Source organism: Ciona robusta, chromosome 5 (genome assembly GCF_009617815.1).
Source record: "Ciona robusta chromosome 5, ASM961781v2".
In the NCBI taxonomy this organism is placed as follows: Eukaryota; Metazoa; Chordata; class Ascidiacea; order Phlebobranchia; family Cionidae; genus Ciona; species Ciona robusta.
Window position 1 is genome coordinate 281,785 of NC_143239.1, and position 19,782 is coordinate 301,566.

The window sequence follows — 19,782 nt, forward strand, 5'->3', positions numbered from 1 at the left end:
CGAGTTACAACACTACAAAAATGGTCCCAGCTTGAGGAGGCATTGCGATTTCTTCATTGCAGTGAATTAACAGACAAAAAGGCAAACAAACAAAAATGTATTGAAGAGCAGTTGCTTGCAATGGGAACAAAATCAATCGGAGAAAGAAAGTATGCCGTTGAAACTATAGTTCGTGCTTTTGAATATTTTGCATTGTCTCGTACAACTTATCAACGACTACGAGAAGATTTTGAACTGCCTGGGATAACCACGTTAAAGAGACTTACATCCACCACAAAAAATCTGTCCGATGAAGTTTATATACAAAACGTTTTTAACAATCTTCCTGACGACAGGCAACGAAACTGTATTCTCCTGGTGGATGAAGTGTACGTGAAATCCACTCTACAATACCATGGTGGGATACTGTTCGGGAAAGCTGTAAACAAACCCGATAACGATGAACTTGCAAACACTGTGTTAAGCTTTATGGTCGTCTGCATGTTTGGTGGCCCCAAGTTTTTATGTAAAATTTTGCCAACAAAAGCACTTGACGCTGAGTTCCTCTTTCATCAAACTCAGACCTTATTGTCAGCAATAAAAAGATTTGGTGGAAAAGTGATTGCAATTGTATCGGATGGTAACAAAGTCAACCAATCAATGTTTAAAAAGTTTGATTGTGTGAAACCGTGGCGTACAACTGATGGTACTTTTTTGTTATTTGATTTTGTCCATCTTTTAAAAAACATCCGCAACAACTGGATTACGGACAAATGTCAGGAGTTGGAATTTTTTGTTGCTGGGGACCCTGATAAGAAAGTTGCAAAGTGGTCATGTATCAAAGATTTATACAAACTTGAGCAGGAGCAGATTGTAAAAATGTCACGAGTTACTGAAGTTGCTGCATATCCAACCCCCATTGAGCGCCAAAAAGTTTCATTTTGTTTGCAAATTTTTTCAGATGAAACTATTTCTGCTCTGAAAAATCATCCAAATATGAAAGATGCCAACGACACGGTGTTATTTTTGAAAGAAGTTCTGCAGTTTTGGAAAATTGTTAACGTTCATAGTCCGTATGAAGATATTCGCCGACGGGATGACAACTGTGCTGTCATCAAAGATGTAAATGACGCGAATCTACAAAAACTGCTTAACTTTGGAAACATGGCTCTTCAAATGTGTTCTTACTCTGGAAAACGTGCAAAAAATTTTACGAAAGACACAGGGAAAGCCATCTGGCATACCTGCAATGGCCTCGTAGAATTGTCTAAACACCTACTGACTACTGAGAAGCATGGATTTGTCATGTTAGGATTGTTTACATCTGATCCGTTAGAAAAACAGTTCGGAAAGCTGCGACAGGGAACAGGGGGAACATATTTTTTGACAACACAACAAATATTTGAAAAAGTTGGCATCATAAAAACAAAGCTTTTGCTGCGATTGGATAAATCATTTGCCCATGAGGCAAACAACTCTAGTCACAGCTGTGACAAATGTGCATATCAACTGGAGGAGCACGGTTGTGAAATATTTGACAATCTACCTTCATTGGAAAATTCTATTAAAGTTGACGTTAAAATGGCATTGGTCTATATATCTGGATATATTGTTAGAAAAAATAAAATGGCTAATGACACATATTTCTATTACCAAAAGTATGGAAATTTTTTAAAAGATCTAAATCGTGGTGGCTTAACCATTCCTAATGATTGCGTCTGTCAATGGGTAGTGTACTCTTATGTTTTATTTCGCCATGTTGCACCACTCACTTGTCGCAAATCTTTGTGTAGCATTCTTTTAAACATTTCAGACTTTTATAATTTTAACGTTTTAAAATCTCATGCAGTTATCTTATGCAACATTCTTTTTAATAATCATTCGTTTTTGTATACACCTCGCAGCCAAAGAGAAAGCAAGAAAAAATTATTAAAATTATCCTAATTGTTACTTTCTCGCTTATATTTTTCGTAGTTGATACATCACCATGCTTACACTGTTTAATAAACAGTTTCTTTCTATTTTCATTAGATTGATTTTAACTAGCTGTTAGCAAGTATTTAGAGATTATTATTAGTTATATATATTTAGAGAATTCTTTGCTTGTTTGTATGGACGCTTAGCAATAAGGTAGCACTTGGAAGATGCATATATGTGATAATTGGTGACTTGGTCATGAAAATGTCACGTTACAGACAAAGCCTTCCATGCGGCACAATGGCCTCCAGTTTTTTGCATAGTGCGTACGTTGGTCTGGCCTGTATTTAAGTTCGCTATGTTAAGAACACATACGCCCACGATGGTAGCAGCGACGAGCCTTGAACAAAGTACCTCTTGTAACAGACAGGCCCGCTATATAACCACTTTGCCACAGCGCCGGACAAAAAACATCAAATTTTAAACTGATTTAAAACTTCGCCAGTTCCGTAATTTGCAGCACTGTGACGTATGGTCTACTTTGGACTTTATCGTACGTCAAAACAATGCTGCAAGTGTTGTGCCCAACTGTTTTTAAAGGTCCACTATGGTTCAGACTAGAGCACTCACGATTTGCTGCAACTGTACATATTGATAGGCAATTATGCGACCGCTTGATACCACGCAAACTGTATTATATTCCGTTGTTCGGCGCTAGTGTATACACAAGCTAAAACTTTGCCTTAGTTGATCTTAATAAACAATGCTAAATGCGAACTACTTTTTTCTTTGCTTGATAAAATTAAACAATACTAGCAGTCAACTGTAACAATGAATTGATTTGGGTGTTTATTTCATTACTATGAATTACCAGCAAAGCTGGTGTCTGAGGCAAAGTTAGTATAGACCGTTGGTCTGAGGTAGTCAGACCAACGGGGATATTGCGAAATGTCATTAGTTTTACGTTACGTTAAAGCAATCAGGGGTGCATGAGTTCGTCGCAACAAGTTTAGGGGTTGACCAACCCAAAAGAGGTTGAAGAGCACTGCCCTATACAGCAGATGCTAGAAATGTACCTTAAAACCACAGAAATAAAAAAAGAGTAGAACGCGCAACTGCCCAAAACCGTGATGTATTCTTTTTTCTGTTCACGTGACCGCCAATTCCGTCCCCATTTCGCTTGGTCTCCATTGTAAAAGATAGGCGCACAGTGGTTTTGGGAGGTTTTAGCTGTTTATTTTAAAAACTACAACAACTATTCTAGTTTATTAGGCCAGTTTAGCTATTTGGTAGGTTAACGCTTACAGTTTCGCGCTGGTTTAGGAAAATTAATTATTTAATAAATTTAATTAAAAACGTTCAAACAAACGTTTTTTTAGAAATTTATATATCTTTCGGAACAGTTTTTATTTTTTTAAGTTAAATTAAGTCAAAAAACGAAGAAAAACTGCATAAAACGCCCTGGATTTCATTGACCACAATAGTAAACGGGAACGACTTGCGAAAGAAAAAGAGTATCATCATCTCTCTCGTTTACCGACATTGGAGATTCTATTCTTTTTCTATTCTATTTTTATTTCTGTGCTTGAAACTGTGCAAAATGTGTCTAGCAACATTTTATCCCGGAACATTTTTTAGCAGGTGTATTTTTAATATATACCTCGTATTCTGTTTTTTTCGATCTACTACGCATGTGCAGTAGCGTCTTTGGGGCATGCGCAATAGCGCCCGGTACGAATTTTTCAGTTGGAACGAATATATCGCGACACCGGAGCCGTATACCATCACTAGCTGTGAGGTCCAGAACCAAGAAATGCGTTAAATAATGAACAAATTATCATCCCAAAAAATTATCAGGTTTGCGATATTCGTTTTTATTATACAGACTCTTTGAATGATTGAAAATAACGTGTCCATTTTTCTACTACGTTTATGAGGATTATATCATGTACATATGCGTCATAATGCTATTTGTTCGGTATTTATTTCGAATTTGGTTTTGTAGAAATATACAAACAAATATATCTAACTGTTTGCCAGACTCGAAAGTTTCTTTTCCGTTAAACAGGGTACGTATCACATTCTATTTGATATTTAAACTGGAAGACGGGAGTTACAGATGCTAAGTAGAAGTATTTAGTTGTATAAATACCAAATGGTTGCTTAGCTACACCTCACCGCAGTTTGCTTGTAAAATGGTTTTGATACGTGGATGCTTTTTGTGAGACAACAGCAGGACGTGTGTTGTTTATACAGGCAGTGATAGCTATACATGCATACAGCTGTCGATAACGTTACATGAATGTTTTAAACTGGCTTACATAGTACAATTTTAGCAGGATAATGTCTGTCCCAAGTGGAATAAACAGCAGCATGAAACGGCGAGGCAGTATGTTCGATGCTTCGCTCGCTCGACTGAACCCAGTAGGATCAAGTTTGTGCACGTTTCAGTGAGTATCGAGCTGAACGCATTATATTAAAAATCTGAAACCTATATTTTGATTTGTACAGAGAAGATCCAACAAGTGAATTGTTTCTTATGAAAAAGTTTTCCGTTCGTTACCAGAACACGTATAAAGTGGACCCAGATAAAAAATTTGAGCCTGGGAAAGTCCAGGCTATATTAGAACAAGTCCTTATGGTAAGTATATTATCTTTTGTCATAATAGTAAACAGTGATTAGAAAGGTCCCGAATGAACAATGGGTCATAGTTGTTTTGCGACGTCAGTGTGAAGAAGTTATTATCATTATGTTATTACCCTACCCAGGACAAACTAGAAGACGTTGAATACAATTCAGTTATGAGCCGTGAACTGAGCAAGCAGATTTCTGACAAAATATTGAAAATCCTAAAAACTCTTGGTTATAACAGGTATAGCATTTGCATTGGTGGTAATTCAAACGCTATGGATAATTATTTGACATATTATTCCAGACATAAACTTGTCGTCCTGGTCAACATCGGCCAGTTAAAAGATCAGGGAACAAGAGTAAGCAGCAGGTGCTTGATGGACACCAAACGTGACAGCTGGGCGGGTGCTTTATATGAAGGAAAGACATTATGGGCGACTGCTACCGTGTACGGAATATATTATGAATAAGTAATACAAGATATTGTTCCGATACGTTTTATTGCGTGAATTTTAAAACCAACACCGTGGGGACCTCCCAAACGAAAAAACGTGAGTTCGTAAACAGAGTGCAATATGACGTGTTGGTGTTTCTTGTTGTCACTTGTGCATTATAAAAGCACTTTATGTTAGTTATATGCAACGGTTGTTGGTCCAACGTAAAAAACACTTGTAAGTAATTAGATCCAAAGGTAGAAATAAATAAAAGATAATATTACAATATAGTTTGGTAGGAATGCCTCCATATATGAGGGTGTCTTCATGACAACGAAAGTTGGAATATCTTAAGAAATGCAGATGTGGATCAAGTTGTGGTGGTGGTTTCTTGTGTATTTTTAGCAGCTTCAATTTTCAATGTGTTGTCCGTTACTTCACCTGGTAACTCTTTGCTGACATCAAGTGTTTTGTCATTGTCTTTATCCCCACAATTATTTGACTTAGTCGGAGACGGATTTTCATCCTCTTTGTTTTGATCTTCCAGTTGTTTCTGATGCAGGACACGATATTCAAGAGCTCGGTAAATCTGCTCTGCATCATTAATTGTCCCCTGCAAAAACTTAATAGCTGAGAAACCACCATATCTGGTATATTATATTAATGCATTTGTATAAAAATTATCGTGTTAAGATGTAACACAGAAGTTCTAAAACTTTTCGAGACAAAACTTAGAACTTACATACAAAACCTGCTTCCTATATATTTGCAACATGTTAAGTCATAGGTTATGGTAAAGTATGTCTATTCTTTATAAGAACCTTGTAGAATTAGCAGTCCAATAGTTTCAGCATCTCTTTTGTTATTCCTTTCCACATTTATACACAAAATAATGGTAAGTGAGGAAAATTGATATATACTTACAGATATTAGAAAAACACTGATACTACCATCTTCTGTTTGAGCAGAAACACGTACAGATTTTTTGCTTGCTCGCTCCACTGTCATTTGTGGCCACACCTTTGTGTTTAAAACAAGACGCAGACTCCCATGTGTTCGCATAACTGAAAAGTTGGTTATTGTGGTTTCTGTTTATTTTTAAACTATTCTGCAAAACATACCAAGTCTTGATTGAAAGTTGACATCACCATCATTACATATCCCATCATTTAAATGTAAACTTCCAACACCTCGTTCCAACCAGTTTTGATTCTTTGCATCAAATTGATACAATTTGCACTGCATCTGTAAATACAATTTGCACATTAAGACAAAACAATTTGATTATAACCTAAACTAAGCTTTCTGCTATATTTAAAATAGCAGTGTAGGTAAATTTATTTCCCTTGTAACCATTTTGAGACCCTATTTACAATTTCATGCTAAAAACATGTATTGTGTGATACCTGAAGAACATTTTTCTCTCCCTCTTCACCAGTAACAACTTCAACTTCGGGTATAACTGTTCGATGTTGAGAAGCGGCAAAATGAGCTGCAGCATCTTCTTCTAATCCTCCTCTCTTTGTTTCCACTTGATTGGTTGAATCATTCTTTGCATCCAAACCAGATGGTTCTACGAATACAAAGTTATAACAAACATAATACACATTTAATAAGATAAGTACAAACCGTTATTGCTAGGTGGCATGAACAATGATGGTGGATCCGTACTTGATGATACCTAAAATTTGTTTTATTCAGTTAAATATTGATTATACAGCGACATTGTTTCAAGTTGTGCCACATACAAAATAGGTTTATCCTTTAAATGAATCGCTTAACTACTCAAGTTCTATATCTATTTTATGTATTTTTGCGGCAATATAAGCATGAGAAGCAATACAATGAATGTAAACATTGGTTCCAACGTGTTACACCATACTACTATTAAATTACCTTAAAGGGGCATACCAACGTAAAATGAAAATTTGTATGCGGATAGATATGCTCAAATGTAACCTAAAGGTACCATCAAAGTTTGCTAAAACGATACGGCTTCTAAAAAAATCGCGTGAAAAAATCCCGCTGGAGTAAAACAAATTCGGCTGTTTCGACAATGCATGGGATTTCCCATAAGAAAAAAATTCAATCAACTTTGATCGTTTCTAGTTTCTAAAATACCGAAGAAAATTCAATTTTTATTTCTGATTTGGTATAATTAATGCTTCTTTTTCAAGGATATATAAAAAAATTTGTAAAACATAGACTTTATTATGTTTTAATTTTTCGATTGAACGTAGGTACATACCAGATTAGGCTGACTCGGCATATTTTTATACCAAATGTTAAACACGAAAAACTAACTTTTTTATAAAAACAAAATGGTACAGTAGATACTAGTGAGACATAATGAACATTTTAATATAAAAAAGTGCTAAAACCTAACTAATAAGAAAAAAAGTGCTGAGTCAGCATATTATGTAGCTACGTTCAATCGAAAATTAAAACATAATAAAGTCTATGTTTTACAATTTTTTTTAGATAGTTTTGAAGAAGCATTCATTATACCAAATCAGGAATAAAATTTAAATTTTCTTTAGTATTTTAGAAACTAGAAACGATCAAAGTTGAGTGAATTTTTTTCTAATGGGAAATCCCATGCATTGCGCCACAGCCAATTTTTTTTTACTCCAGCGGTCGAATTTGCGGTTTTGAAACTCATTTTTTTCAAAAGCTGTTTTGTATTTTAAAACTTTATTGGTAGCTTTAGATCACATTTGAGCATATCTATCAATACACAAATTTTGATTTTTCGTTGGTATGCCCCTTAACAAAAAAACAAAATAGGAGCTAACCTTTGCACGCTCAGCAAGATTCTGACCAAAGACAAACTCTGATGATGAAACAGAAGAACCAGCATCGCCACTCTCTTGTTCAGCAACATCCGAGTTTATCTGAAGCAACAACGTAATTGGGAAATTCCTTCAATTTAATAAGAATATTTATAAACACGATATCATTACCTATATTTGACTGTGATAAGAATCTGTCAAATATATGGTTTTATTGGGAGGTGTTAGGACAACTTTTGTTAAGTAACTTTAATAATTTTTATAACAGTGCAAATAGGATTATTCAGACAATGAGACTGCCACTTTTGAGTATAAATTGTTTACACTCCTAGCAACACACAATATTTTGTTTTATACCAACCACATGTGGTTACAACATTATTACGAAATTGAGTCAGGAACTGCAGCAGACAACAGCCCAGCACAATATGTTGAAATGACATACATGTTATAGGGCCCCAACAAATCAATGACAAAAAAATAAGAATAGTGGCCTGGGGGTGTGGGTGAAAGGTTATACTGGTTGGAATGTTACTGCTTCCAACCCTGAATTGGCATTTGGAGCTTTCTATTTCAGCTTGAAATGCAACAAAAGTATTTACCGCGGCCACTGTAACACGTTCCTCCATCTTCTTACCAAATACAAATCCATCTGATGCGGAAGCCGACACTTCAGTGCTTTGTAGAAACAAATTTCCTTCTTTAGTGTCCTGCCAAATGAAATTTTGTAAAAGCTTTGTTAACTCCATATTTCCAACACGCTTTCTTGGAAAGAATGTTTAGCCATCGCTCATATCTCATTGAAGGGGGAGTATAAAGTTGGAGAGTAAGTTTCTTATCTTTTATGTTCCCTTATATGCAGACAGACATTGGTTTAAAGCTAAAATAAAATAAGGGATAAAATATTACCTTAGTTGTTGCTTTATCTGTGGTACTGTCGGGAACACATTTTTCACCAGTATCTGCTGAGCCACCATTTTGTTTTGATTCTGTTTGTTCAGGAGGGGCGACGGTTTCATTCTAGACACAAAACAAGTCAGTTTTTTAAAGAACATATATCTGTAACTAAACAGTTGTGAAACTTTGAAAAAAATCATAAAACAGAAATATCAACAAAATTATTTATATTCCAATTATTATACTGAAACGCTAATTTGAGTAATTTTGCTACTCTTTATTTTTTCTTTATACCAAACAATATTAGGTAGTGAAATTTCAGTTGCTAATTCTTTTACTTTTGGTTAGAATCTACTATTTACTTTTGATTAGAATCTACTAATTGACAATGATATTTATATACTCACATCTTTAACAGATTCCTCTTCTTTAATTGAATCATTGGCAGTGAGCAAAAACGGATTGCTGGAAGAGACAAGAAGTCCAGATCCAATTCTGGCAGGTTGAAGGGGAGACTTGTCATTTTTATGTTGTGCTCCTGTTATGACAAAAGTATAAATCTTTAAATGATTGTCAACCCACATAGTGTTTGCCCGGCGCCGTGGCTCAGTGGGTTAGGCGCCTGCATCAAAACCAAATAGTCCCCGATTAGATGCTCAACCGCGATACTGATACTAACACTGATCGGCATATGTGTCTTTGGGCAAGACACTTAACGGACATTGCTCCAACCCAGCGGTCACTAATGGGTTGTCCAAAAAGTAAGCCATATAAAATAATAATCATACATAAACCTGAAAAGTGTGGTAACACGTAAGCACATGAGGATAAAAAAAATGGTACCAATTATATGCTTCAGACTGCAATGCGACATCAGCCGCACAGAGGACTTAAATGGGCTTTCCAGATGTTTTGGTAATGGCAAAATCTGACCTAAACCCCAGGTCCTTGACAAGAACCTCACCCATAAAGAGTAAAAAAAATTTTAAAAAAATGTTGCGTTGCTGAGGTAGCTCTGCTTGCATTGTTACCATAATATGTGTTATAACGACTGTCATTGCCCACACAAGATTATTTGATTATTTTAAGTTTATTAAACCCAATTAACACAATATTTTTTTATTCCTGCAGATTAGTCAATTATAACTAGTATTTACCTGATGTGGACGACACAGTTAATTTGGAAGGTTGCAAAAATTTACATCGGTTTGTAGAGTCTGTGAAACAAAAATAATTATACAAACTAAGCGCAATGGTTGTTTTTACTTCACATTTTACCTTCTGCAGATTTCGGAACAGGTTTTGCTTGTCCATGTATTAATGTTGGTGGTTGCAGACGAAACGCTGGTCGCTTCTCCTCTGGTTCATGTTCTGTGGCTTCTGTTGATGAGCCCACCATGTCTGCACGTGATCTTTTTAACCATGTTCCTGTGTTGTAAATACTTTAATATCGGAAAGCTTCCTTAATATTTAATTCTATATTGGTTGAAATACTGTTGGTTTTACATTCAACTTAACACACATTTCCTTTTTTGGAAATCTCAATTGAAACTGAATTTAATTCTGAATTCGTCAATGCCAAGTTTTTAAAATATTATTAGTTAAAATTGATTATTATTTTACTTCTACACTCTCAATGGCACAAAATGAATAAAAGCACTGGAAAGAACTGCTATGATGTCATGATTTCCAGCCATACATTGTAGAGGTTGGTGTATGCTGTTTAAACTATTATGGTGACCTTATTTGAGGTTTTATAAATTTTAAAATGTAGGATTGTGTTTATGCCTTTTCTAGGAAAAAATTTTAAATGAACTGAAAGAAATCTAAATTTAGTTGTAAAATCAAAACAAACTTTACAAGAAACCCAGCATCGAAATAAAGATCTAGTGATATTTTTAAATTTGATTACATGAGGTAGCCGTATAGCTAGGGATGCACATTACAGAATTTCGAATTCGTGAGATTCGAATCCTTTTGTATTTGAAACCAATTACAAGATCTGGTATTCTGTTTAATGACGTCATCACGCGGTACTTCTAGAAGTGTATGTAGGCTATTGAAAAATACAATACAAAGGTTTGAAGACGTTCTTATTTTTACAATCGTGAAAAATGCATATTTTAAACTTTGTAAGTACAGAATGTTGTACTTGTAGAACACCCATTGCGATCCGGCAGAAGTGTTGCTGCAGTAAACAACATTAACCTGTTTTAATTGGGAGAAAACAACTGGAAAGTCAGTGTAGTTATGTCTAAATACGCCTATCTCAATGTAAACATGCAATAAAACAAAGCTGCTTTAATCTTTACTGACCGTAAACTAAAAACACAAGCATTTAGTTTACTTTTGAAAGGTTAACAATGAACGCGTCAATCGCTATTATGATACAAATAATCAACACGTCTATTGGTATTATGACACAGAAAATTCAGTGTCAATCACTACTATGTTGTAATAAACAATCTGCCAATGCAAGCCAAATAATGTTACATTGCTTATTCCCGCACTAAACGATACTTCGCCGTTTGCATGTTCTCGCGGAAGGCGCTGCTGTAACTATTTTACATCATATATGACGTCATAATGATTATTACGTCACACGATTTTTAAGTCACTATAGCCGGCCACCCCAAGAATGAAAACTTGGAGCCTATGTTGCATATATATACTATAATTAAAAAAAAACAGAACACTTACCACTGACAATATTCTCTTGCGGTTTATTATCTTCACTCTTGGACATTTTGTACAAATTTCGAGAAATATTTCGCTTTAGTATCCTTACTAAAACGAACTTATCAATCAAGGTGGTTCAAAAGTTTTATGACTTATTTCTGTGGAAATATATCAAATTAAATATTTGAAGTTATCAGCAAATACGCATTAGATGCAGCTAAAAGGAGGAATTGAGAGTAGGGATGTGCCGAACCAAGCCCGAACTCAAAAGCTCGTGCTCGAGCGTCTCCTTTTTTGATGCTCAGCACTCGACTGAAAACTGGACCAAACGCCGAACCTTTTGCTATTGCTATAATGTTACACACGAGAGCGAAAAATATTAAAAATGAAAAAAAGTGAAGCTACTGAAATATACCGAGACTCGTCAGCGTAGCTTTCTCTTTAATTATTTTTCGTTCCTTGTGAATTTGCTCTCTCGCAAGCAATGAATCGCAGCGCCAGCAAATTTGCTGGTATTGAATTACAGCTGGTGTCGAACTACAGCGCATATCGAATTACAAAGGGCCCAATGTTTTCATATTTGATTTAAGATAAAAAGCCCAAAATCCATAACCTATTTTATAATGAAATAAAAAAAAAATGCTGCAACAGTTATAAACAATTTTCAATTAAATATTATATATTTTATATGAATTTTACATTTTGCAATACTGGGAATTACGAAACGAATCTTTACCGCAAACCACGTGTTCTGTATTATTTTAAATAGCAACGCTTTTCGAATGAATAGAAACATATTCTCATACGCCTTTCTCCTTGATGACATCATAGGTGCTTGGGCTTGTCCGGGCTTTTCGTTAAAGCCTTGCACTCGGCGAACCCAAGCTTTTACAACACATGGAGCTATACAGAGAAGACGGAAATTTTTTCCGCTAGGAGGAAATGACAAATTCGTTTCTCTATTCTATGGGGAGAAGTTAGTTTCACGGTTTATACACATAAGATATAAACCCCAAACCTCTAACTCCAAAATCGTGCTAATCAAACAAAAAAAACTTTAAAAAAATAAAATAAGTATTCCACTGTGCGGGACTCGAACCCGATAAAAATGAAACAAAGAGAGTATACGACCACACGCAAACCGTTACACCACAGACTCGACGACAGTAAACAGAATGAAAGAGCGTATATAACCGACCTAATGTGGGAAATATGTTCTTACTAGTGTTTTATATATTTATAAAGTTATTATTATTATTTAATTAATTTGTTTTACACTTATTAACACTTTGTAGTGCTGTTTTGTTCGTTTTTCTGTATTTTTTAATTTAAATAATTACCGACACCTAGCGGAAAAAGTTTTCCGTCTTCTCTGTATAGTCCCATGTTTTTACAACTTGAGCACATCCCTAATTCAGAGAAATAATATTTCCTTGCTTAATGCCTATGGGCAGAGAGAAGGTTAAATAAATGTACAGAAGGTAATCTTACCGCTTGTAATAAGTGAAAATTTTTGGTCTGAACTCCTAAAATGTTGCTCATGTCACATTAATACCCACTGTATATTTAAGAAAAACACTGATTTGTTTGTATTCAATATTAACTTTAAAAATGAGCAAAAACATGCTTAGTCAGCTTTGTCGTAATTCACCTGCCTTAAGTAATATTAACTACATGTTATATTATAGTAGGGATAATATGTGCAGGATATCTTAACTGCGTGGCCTATGAGTTAGACTTTGCTAGTAGTTAGGTAAAATCAAATGAATATAGTATTATGATGTAATAATGCAACTTTTGTTCAGTTTAGGACGTCTCGTATTCGCGTATACTAAATAGGATTACGTAGCAGTGTAGCACTTTTTCTGCAATTTTAAAGTTAATTTTTTAAAAATGTTATACCGTGGGTATCACAGAGACCTAAAGAACATTTTGGAGCCGAAACTTTTACTGGCCACCAGCGGTCGAGCAGCAAAAATACCTCAAAGAAACAGGTTTTAGCAGAGGCATGGTGGAGAGCCAAACTGGCCCTGATTCCTACCATTCAACTGCTCATATGCTTTAGGCAAGGTTAATCTGGTTTAACTCCATTTTTCCTTCCTTTATTTTTGGCCAAATAATACCTTTAGATTCCTTAACAGAAACTATGTGACATTTTTTTCTTATGTTATATTACTTCTTACTTGTACAGTACTGCTTTAATGTTGACTGACTTTGATGAAAGAATTGACGAAATAAACGTACCCATTTAAAATGTGCGGGTTGTGGATATTTTAGTAAATATAGCTTTAAATTGAAAACGGTTGGTGTTGGTGACTTGCTGTTAAATGATTCGTCTCATTGCCTCAAAATAATTCCACCTACAATATTTTTCGAGTTAGGACCAAAAATGTGATTTCTATTCCGCGTGGTTGCGGATATTTTTGGGCACGTATTCAGAATATACTATAGCTCAAATTTAACAAGAGACCAAAGCTCTAATGAGTAAGCACGTACAAAATAATTAGCATAATACTATTTAACCCTCTTTCGATTAAGGTCGATCAAAACAAGCCAGAACTCAGCAACAAAGCGATTTTCGGTCGCCATTGGTGACTGTGGAGCAGTGGGTAAAATTCATTTACATATGTATCATAACTCATGAAGACTTATGATGTAAGAATATGTCTAAATATGCTGTGTAGAACTCCTGCAATTTGTTGACTTGTTAACTCATACTAGTTAACCTTTTCGCCGTTAAAAAAACGTTTGTTTTTGCGGATTTGAAAAACTATAATCACGCAGCATTAGGTTTCTTTGGAGTTTAATATTATTCATATGTTGTTTAACAAAACATAATGGTTTAATTGAGATAAACGATAATAAGGTATATGAGTAGCGCTTTCAATACGTGCCCACTTAAATGGTAATAGTTTGGTACAGGCGTCAATCGTTGTGTGGATTGCTTAACTCACAAACACGCGTCATCCCAAACCGCCGGACATTATAACCGCTGTTTCGACAGTTCGTTAACTGGAAACCGTGACCTAATTGGTTACGCGCGGGCGGTGGCAGATTGAAGCCCCAAGTTCGATGCTTATTTAAGATATTTTTAAATAAAAGATATGGTAGACTTTTACTATACACACGTTTTATTTATATTTGCACTGCAACGCAAACAAAGCTGGGTTTTCGTTGTATGGCAGTTTACCTGATTCGCAAGCGTTATAACCATTAAATACTCTGTTACTTCTGCTACCAGACATAGTACAAACAATATATGAGATCGAAGTCTCGCCGTATGGCAGACGAAACGTTGGAAATACACTATACGTTTTTATACCAGATGAGCCACTGATACATTAAATACTCATTAATTGGACGATTTTATACACTAGGCTTATACGACTAAGCTTATTTAAAATTAATGTATCAAATTATTCATGTTAGGGGAACACCAAAAAGCTACTGCGACCACCCGGTTCAAACTTATTACGACCCTCCGTTAAGACACGACGTTTACACGCTGAAACTTAACTTTTTGATTTAAAGTCGACAGAACTGAGTTGAATACGTTATTTGTATGCCTAGAATAAGCAAGCAGGCTACTACTAATAAACTTATTTTAGATTAGTTTGATAAGCATATTTCACATGAATTACTAACACTTTTCTCAAATAGGATGGCTTACATATGCCATATCTTTCTCTTCAGTTGTAAAATTACTCGAAAAAATAAGCCGTGTATAAAACAAAGTAAATATTTTTCTTTGATGATCAAAAATAAACAATGCTAAATGCAAACTATATTCTTTGACTTTGCTTTATAAAATAGAACAATACTAACAGATGTAAGAGTCGAGTGTAACAATGAAGTGATTTGGGTTTTCATTTCAATACTGGTAATTATCGGCATAGCATGACGTCTGACGTAATCAGACATCGTGACGCCAGGAGTACAGATGGTAGAAATATACCTTAAAACGGTGCAAAATGTGTTTGGCAATACTTTGTGCCGGTGTCGTAATCTATTCGTTTCGATTGATATATTTGTACCTATTGCGCATGCGCAGTAGGTCGAAACAAATACAATAACCACCAGGTCCAAATTTACTACGACCCTTCGTTGAAAACATTCCAGACCCGACGCTTACACGATTAAACTTTAGTTTTGAATTGAAAGTCACCAGAACTAAGACTTTCTAACCTTCAAATTTGTTTAAGTCACTTAGTTTTTCTTCGATACCCGCTATGATATTTTAAATAAATGAATGAACAAATGTAACTAACTTAATCCTCGCGTGGCTGGAAAACAACTTTTGGAAAACGAAATGTAACCTTTAAACGTAAAATGTCGGCTAATTTACGATTTAAATAACAATAGGTTGGGCATTTTGTGTTTTTGAAACAGATAGTCTCATAATGCTGATTGTTCTACATGCACTAAGATATTTAACAATAAATCGTTTATTGCAAAATAAAGTAAGAGAACTGTAAGGCAGAAAAAAGAAGAAACCCAGGCACAGTTGAACTAACTTGAACACGAAATCAACATTCCACTTTTCGTGTTATTTGAAATTTTGCACCTGTTTCCACATGTGGATGGTGCGATCACTGTAAAAGCAGATTCATTTATAAAGACATTTTTCCCATTAAACTTGGGACATAAAATAAATTTTGTTTACCATGCCAATGTTTAGTTTTAGGTACAGAGGATAATTAGAATTACAACAGCTATACACTCTGTTGCCATTTGCTTTTGCAATCAGATATTTGGAGTCCCATGCACTCCGCAAACAGACCTCTTCTCTCTTTCTAGGGCTTAGGTAAAGTTTACAAAAGTCAAATAGTGGCAACTTGGATAACGGTTACTATATTCTGTACTAAACTAGACACAATTGGATTTATTTTAAAACCATTAATTGGTATGCTGTAACTTCTAGGATAGAATTATCAGATTGCAGTTCTTATTTTTCATGTATGACACAGTGGTCAAATTATTGTTGTATAAATGTACAGCTTAATTTATCTATACAAACTATTTAAACAACAAACTAATTTATCCATACAAACAACTGTAAACCTTGGTAAAGATGTATTAAGTGATCTATCCATTCATGATAACTTGCTGATATATTGGCCAACTTAATTATTTGGTGTTAAATGGGCATACCAACGAAAAAATGAAAATTTGTGTATGGATAGAGATGCTCAAATGTAACCTAAAGCTATAATTCGGTAGGACCAGGTACAGATACGATATCAAAAGTCACCACCTAACACATTTCCCTAAAGCAATTCTATTTTATATATTAATGCAAACATAGCCGCTTGCACTGTAATTGACTGAAAAACACATGATATTACTAAAAGAACTTACCTTGATGCAGTGAATAGATGTGTGTTATTTGAAGCGATGCAATTAATGGTGTCCGTGTGCGCCCTCACTGAACCGACAGAGTTCAGTTGATCCATGTCCCACAGTTTCAACAAACCATCTCTTCCACCAGAAACAAGAAGCTCTTGGTCATTATTCGACCTCACAAGGTCCATTGCGCATATCCAATTTCCATGTGCACCGTACTCTGACTATCCAACAAGAATGGTTAACGTACGCTGACCACAGTTTTTCATCATAGACAATAAGTCAAATAACCAATGTTTTAAAACAACTACTTCAAAACAAAACACTAATAAACACAAAACAAGTTTCAAATACCCTGACAACTGTTTTTGTATCCATGTCCCACTTCTTAATAGATTTGTCTCTTGAGCAAGAAAATAGGAAATTTTCATTGGTTGAGAGCAAAAGGAATTCGACCCCGTCCATGTGTGGAGGTTCTAATGTTCTTGAAGGAACTACATTTCCAGAAATCCCATTCGACAAGTCAAAGACCTACATTGATTAAATTTTGAAAACAAACTTTGTTCCAAATAGTAACTTGACCAACTACCTTTATGAAATGATCCTTTGCTCCAGTGATTACTGTGGAATTACCCAATCGGGGAATACACATCGTCATAATGTTCCCTTTGTGACCAATGAGTTTTCCAATTACACCAAATCTGAATATAGTTACTGATTATTTTTTATAATTTATTACAATAAATCAATTTAATTGGAATATAAGATAACATATGTCTTAAAACAGGAAAGCATGACTCTGAGGAATACATATTTCCAAATTTAAAAAAAGTTTAGAACAATTTAAAAAAAAAAAATTTAAAGTCTAAACATAAACCTAAAAGAACGCAAAAAGCTAAAATTCTTACTTCATCTGAATTTGTTTTATTATTTTAAAAATTATATAAACATTAATTACTCGGAGGTATTGGTCAGACGTTTACAACATGTAGATAACGTTTTTACCCAGTGTTACGACAAAGTTTCTCGAACTGTGTTTTCATAACTTCCCCCTTTTTTATAGCTTTAGCAACTAAATAACCAAATGTAAAATGGTAACTAAGCCTGATTATAAACAAGTAACCAACCAAGTGATTTTCAGTCATCATTGTTGACTGTGTAATGGTAGGTAGAGTGCATTTATAAATGTATTGTCACTTGAAACTAATGATGTTTGAGGGATTGAGGATTAAGTGGTGGTAAAGTATGTGTAAATACCCTTTGTAAAACTTCTGCACTATGTGTTGACTTGTAAACTTGCACTAGTTAACCTTGTCACCGCTTAAAAACGTTTGTTTTTGTGAATTTGAACAAAAACTTTACTCAGTAACCAGGTAATGTAAGAGGTTAAAATTATTCAGATGATGTATAACTTGAAATGATGTTTCAGTTACGATAAATGATAATAGGGTATAAGAATAGTGCTTTTAATGCATAAATGGTAATAGTTTGTTACAGACGCCAATCGTTGTGTGAATTCATTATCTTACACTCCCAAATTCCTAGATACCACAGATCGTTTCCCTGAAAATGGTGGCCTAAATGTTTAAGCGCCCCGTAAAAGATTATTGCTAAATATTTTTTCTTGAGTTCAATCCTCGCCTGACGTAACTATTACTTTGGACTTTTTCTTTTAATAAGAGATATGGGAAACATATCTTTAAATAAGAGATATATATTCATATCTTTTAATAAGATATATATATTACTTTACACACTTTTAATTTATATTTGCCCTGCAAGTAAACAAAGCTAAAAGTTCCTGATTACGGTGCTACGTTACCACCAGTTACCAGTTACCGATGTATGGCTGTTTTCTTGATTCGCAAGCATTATAATCATAATTACTTATTAATTGGACTTTATACATATGGTTTATAAAAATATGCTTGGTTATAAATATTTCATCAAGGGGAATCAAATAATCACAGTTTAAGGTACATTTTGAATTTATCCCTTTCGAGCTAATTAGGCGATTGTATGCATAATAGTTTATTAAAAACTATGCTTAGTTAGGAACACTTCATAGGAGGTGATCATTTAAATATGGTTTAAGGTTCGTTTTGGACTTATCACTTTTAAACAAAGTAATTGTTAATTACTCGCTAATTATGCGGTTTTAAATCTGAAAATTTAGTATAAGATTTATGAATATATTTTATTATTTCAATCAAAAGATACAAGAATAAACGCTAGAATTAAGATATGTGGATAAAGTTACTCTACTACTGTTTAAAGAATAGGATCTAACATGCTCACAACTACCTTAACCAGTGCATCGCAACCTTTCTATCATAAATCGTGATACCACATTTACTCTTGTTAACAATGCTTTGTGCACACAGTTTAACAAAGTACATTCCAAACAAATTATATAGGCATATAGGGAATAAAATAGATGGCGGTTAATAATGCATAAACCAGTAAAACTGTAGCAGATGATCAAACCAAATGATGACTTACTTCTGGGTCTGACACAAGTGATATAAAGCACTTGATTAAATAAATAAAAACAACTAACTTACTTGTTGAGTTCAACAACTTTGGCGTGTGTTGTCGTGGCACAAAAAAGCATTTTCGAATCCGAGCTGAGCGTTAAGTCATTAATTATACTTTCATTGTCAGGCATTCGATTTGTTCGAGGTATGGTTCGCATAAAGTTACCAACAAGCTGATTTCCACCAGATGAACTAAAACAAAAGCAATAATTAAATACAAACATAATAAATTGTAAGCGAGGATTCTTAACTAGAGTGTGTGTAAGATTTATAAAGTAGTATGTGAGAAAATAACCCAAAAGCTAGACAGGTCTTCTTTAGTTAAAAAGAATAGGTAAGTCCAGCTAACTGCTGGCGAAGTTCAACTTACTCTAGAGTAACTAATTTCGGAAAATAAATTTGCAGAAAAACTGTAAAATGATATATGCCTGGTGTCACAAATTTATGCTCCCATTGCGTTAAATGTTATTGTTATATAATCTACATATTTCATACGCGTCAGTTTCTAGGTCGTTCTATCGCTTATTTAGAACGATAATTACGCATCGCAGAAGTCGTGGAACGTAACTGCA

The 19,782-nt window shown here is 34.5% G+C and overlaps 3 protein-coding genes across 6 annotated transcripts in view; 1 reads left to right on the plus strand and 2 right to left on the minus strand.

Annotated features, from left to right (window-relative positions):
* The first annotated feature begins 3,862 nt into the window (after positions 1-3,862).
* On the plus strand, positions 3,863-5,022 carry LOC149735244 (dynein light chain Tctex-type 5-B-like). 2 transcript variants are annotated; one of them, XM_089878852.1, is made up of 5 exons: positions 3,863-3,965; positions 4,233-4,346; positions 4,408-4,537; positions 4,666-4,769; positions 4,833-5,022. In XM_089878852.1, the coding sequence occupies exons 2-5, from the start codon at positions 4,240-4,242 to the stop codon at positions 4,996-4,998; spliced, it is 507 nt and encodes a 168-aa protein (XP_089734978.1). In that variant the 5' UTR covers positions 3,863-3,965; positions 4,233-4,239; the 3' UTR covers positions 4,999-5,022. The 2 variants fall into 2 exon arrangements, with proteins under 2 accessions (XP_089734978.1, XP_089734977.1); XM_089878851.1 differs by having other exon boundaries at positions 3,864-3,965; positions 4,236-4,346.
* Positions 5,010-13,687, minus strand: LOC149735245 (ran-binding protein 3-like). 2 transcript variants are annotated; one of them, XM_089878850.1, is made up of 13 exons: positions 13,575-13,687; positions 11,352-11,488; positions 9,930-10,079; positions 9,809-9,868; positions 9,059-9,189; positions 8,664-8,774; positions 8,357-8,464; positions 7,758-7,856; positions 6,592-6,643; positions 6,369-6,535; positions 6,084-6,207; positions 5,887-6,026; positions 5,010-5,575 (listed from the first exon to the last, which is right to left on the minus strand). In XM_089878850.1, the coding sequence occupies exons 2-13, from the start codon at positions 11,395-11,397 to the stop codon at positions 5,333-5,335; spliced, it is 1,431 nt and encodes a 476-aa protein (XP_089734976.1). In that variant the 5' UTR covers positions 11,398-11,488; positions 13,575-13,687; the 3' UTR covers positions 5,010-5,332. The 2 variants fall into 2 exon arrangements, with proteins under 2 accessions (XP_089734976.1, XP_089734975.1); XM_089878849.1 differs by lacking the exon at positions 13,575-13,687 and adding an exon at positions 12,822-12,940.
* Positions 13,688-15,759: 2,072 nt separating this feature from the next.
* Positions 15,760-19,782, minus strand: part of LOC149735246 (kinesin-like protein KIF21A) — a 29,169-nt gene continuing 25,146 nt past the window's right edge. For both annotated transcript variants that reach the window (XM_089878846.1, XM_089878847.1), the window contains 5 exons: positions 19,238-19,402; positions 17,263-17,374; positions 17,028-17,204; positions 16,689-16,897; positions 15,760-15,922 (listed from right to left, as the gene is read on the minus strand). In XM_089878846.1, the coding sequence (XP_089734972.1) occupies positions 15,877-15,922; positions 16,689-16,897; positions 17,028-17,204; positions 17,263-17,374; positions 19,238-19,402 (709 nt within the window). In that variant the 3' untranslated portion in view covers positions 15,760-15,876. The remainder of the gene's footprint in view (positions 15,923-16,688; positions 16,898-17,027; positions 17,205-17,262; positions 17,375-19,237; positions 19,403-19,782) is intronic.

Bases quoted from the DNA above. Each gene is read 5' to 3' on its own strand.
- LOC149735244 (XM_089878852.1), top strand. From the start codon at position 4,240: ATGTCTGTCCCAAGTGGAATAAACAGCAGCATGAAACGGCGAGGCAGT. The intron at 4,347-4,407 runs GTGAGTATCGAG...TGATTTGTACAG, and splicing joins TCAAGTTTGTGCACGTTTCA to AGAAGATCCAACAAGTGAAT. The intron at 4,538-4,665 runs GTAAGTATATTA...TACCCTACCCAG, and splicing joins TATTAGAACAAGTCCTTATG to GACAAACTAGAAGACGTTGA.
- LOC149735245 (XM_089878850.1), bottom strand. From the start codon at position 11,397: ATGTCCAAGAGTGAAGATAATAAACCGCAAGAGAATATTGTCAGTG. The intron at 10,080-11,351 runs GTAAGTGTTCTG...TTTACAACACAG, and splicing joins GCAAGAGAATATTGTCAGTG to GAACATGGTTAAAAAGATCA. The intron at 9,869-9,929 runs GTAAAATGTGAA...TTTGTTTCACAG, and splicing joins TGTTCCGAAATCTGCAGAAG to ACTCTACAAACCGATGTAAA.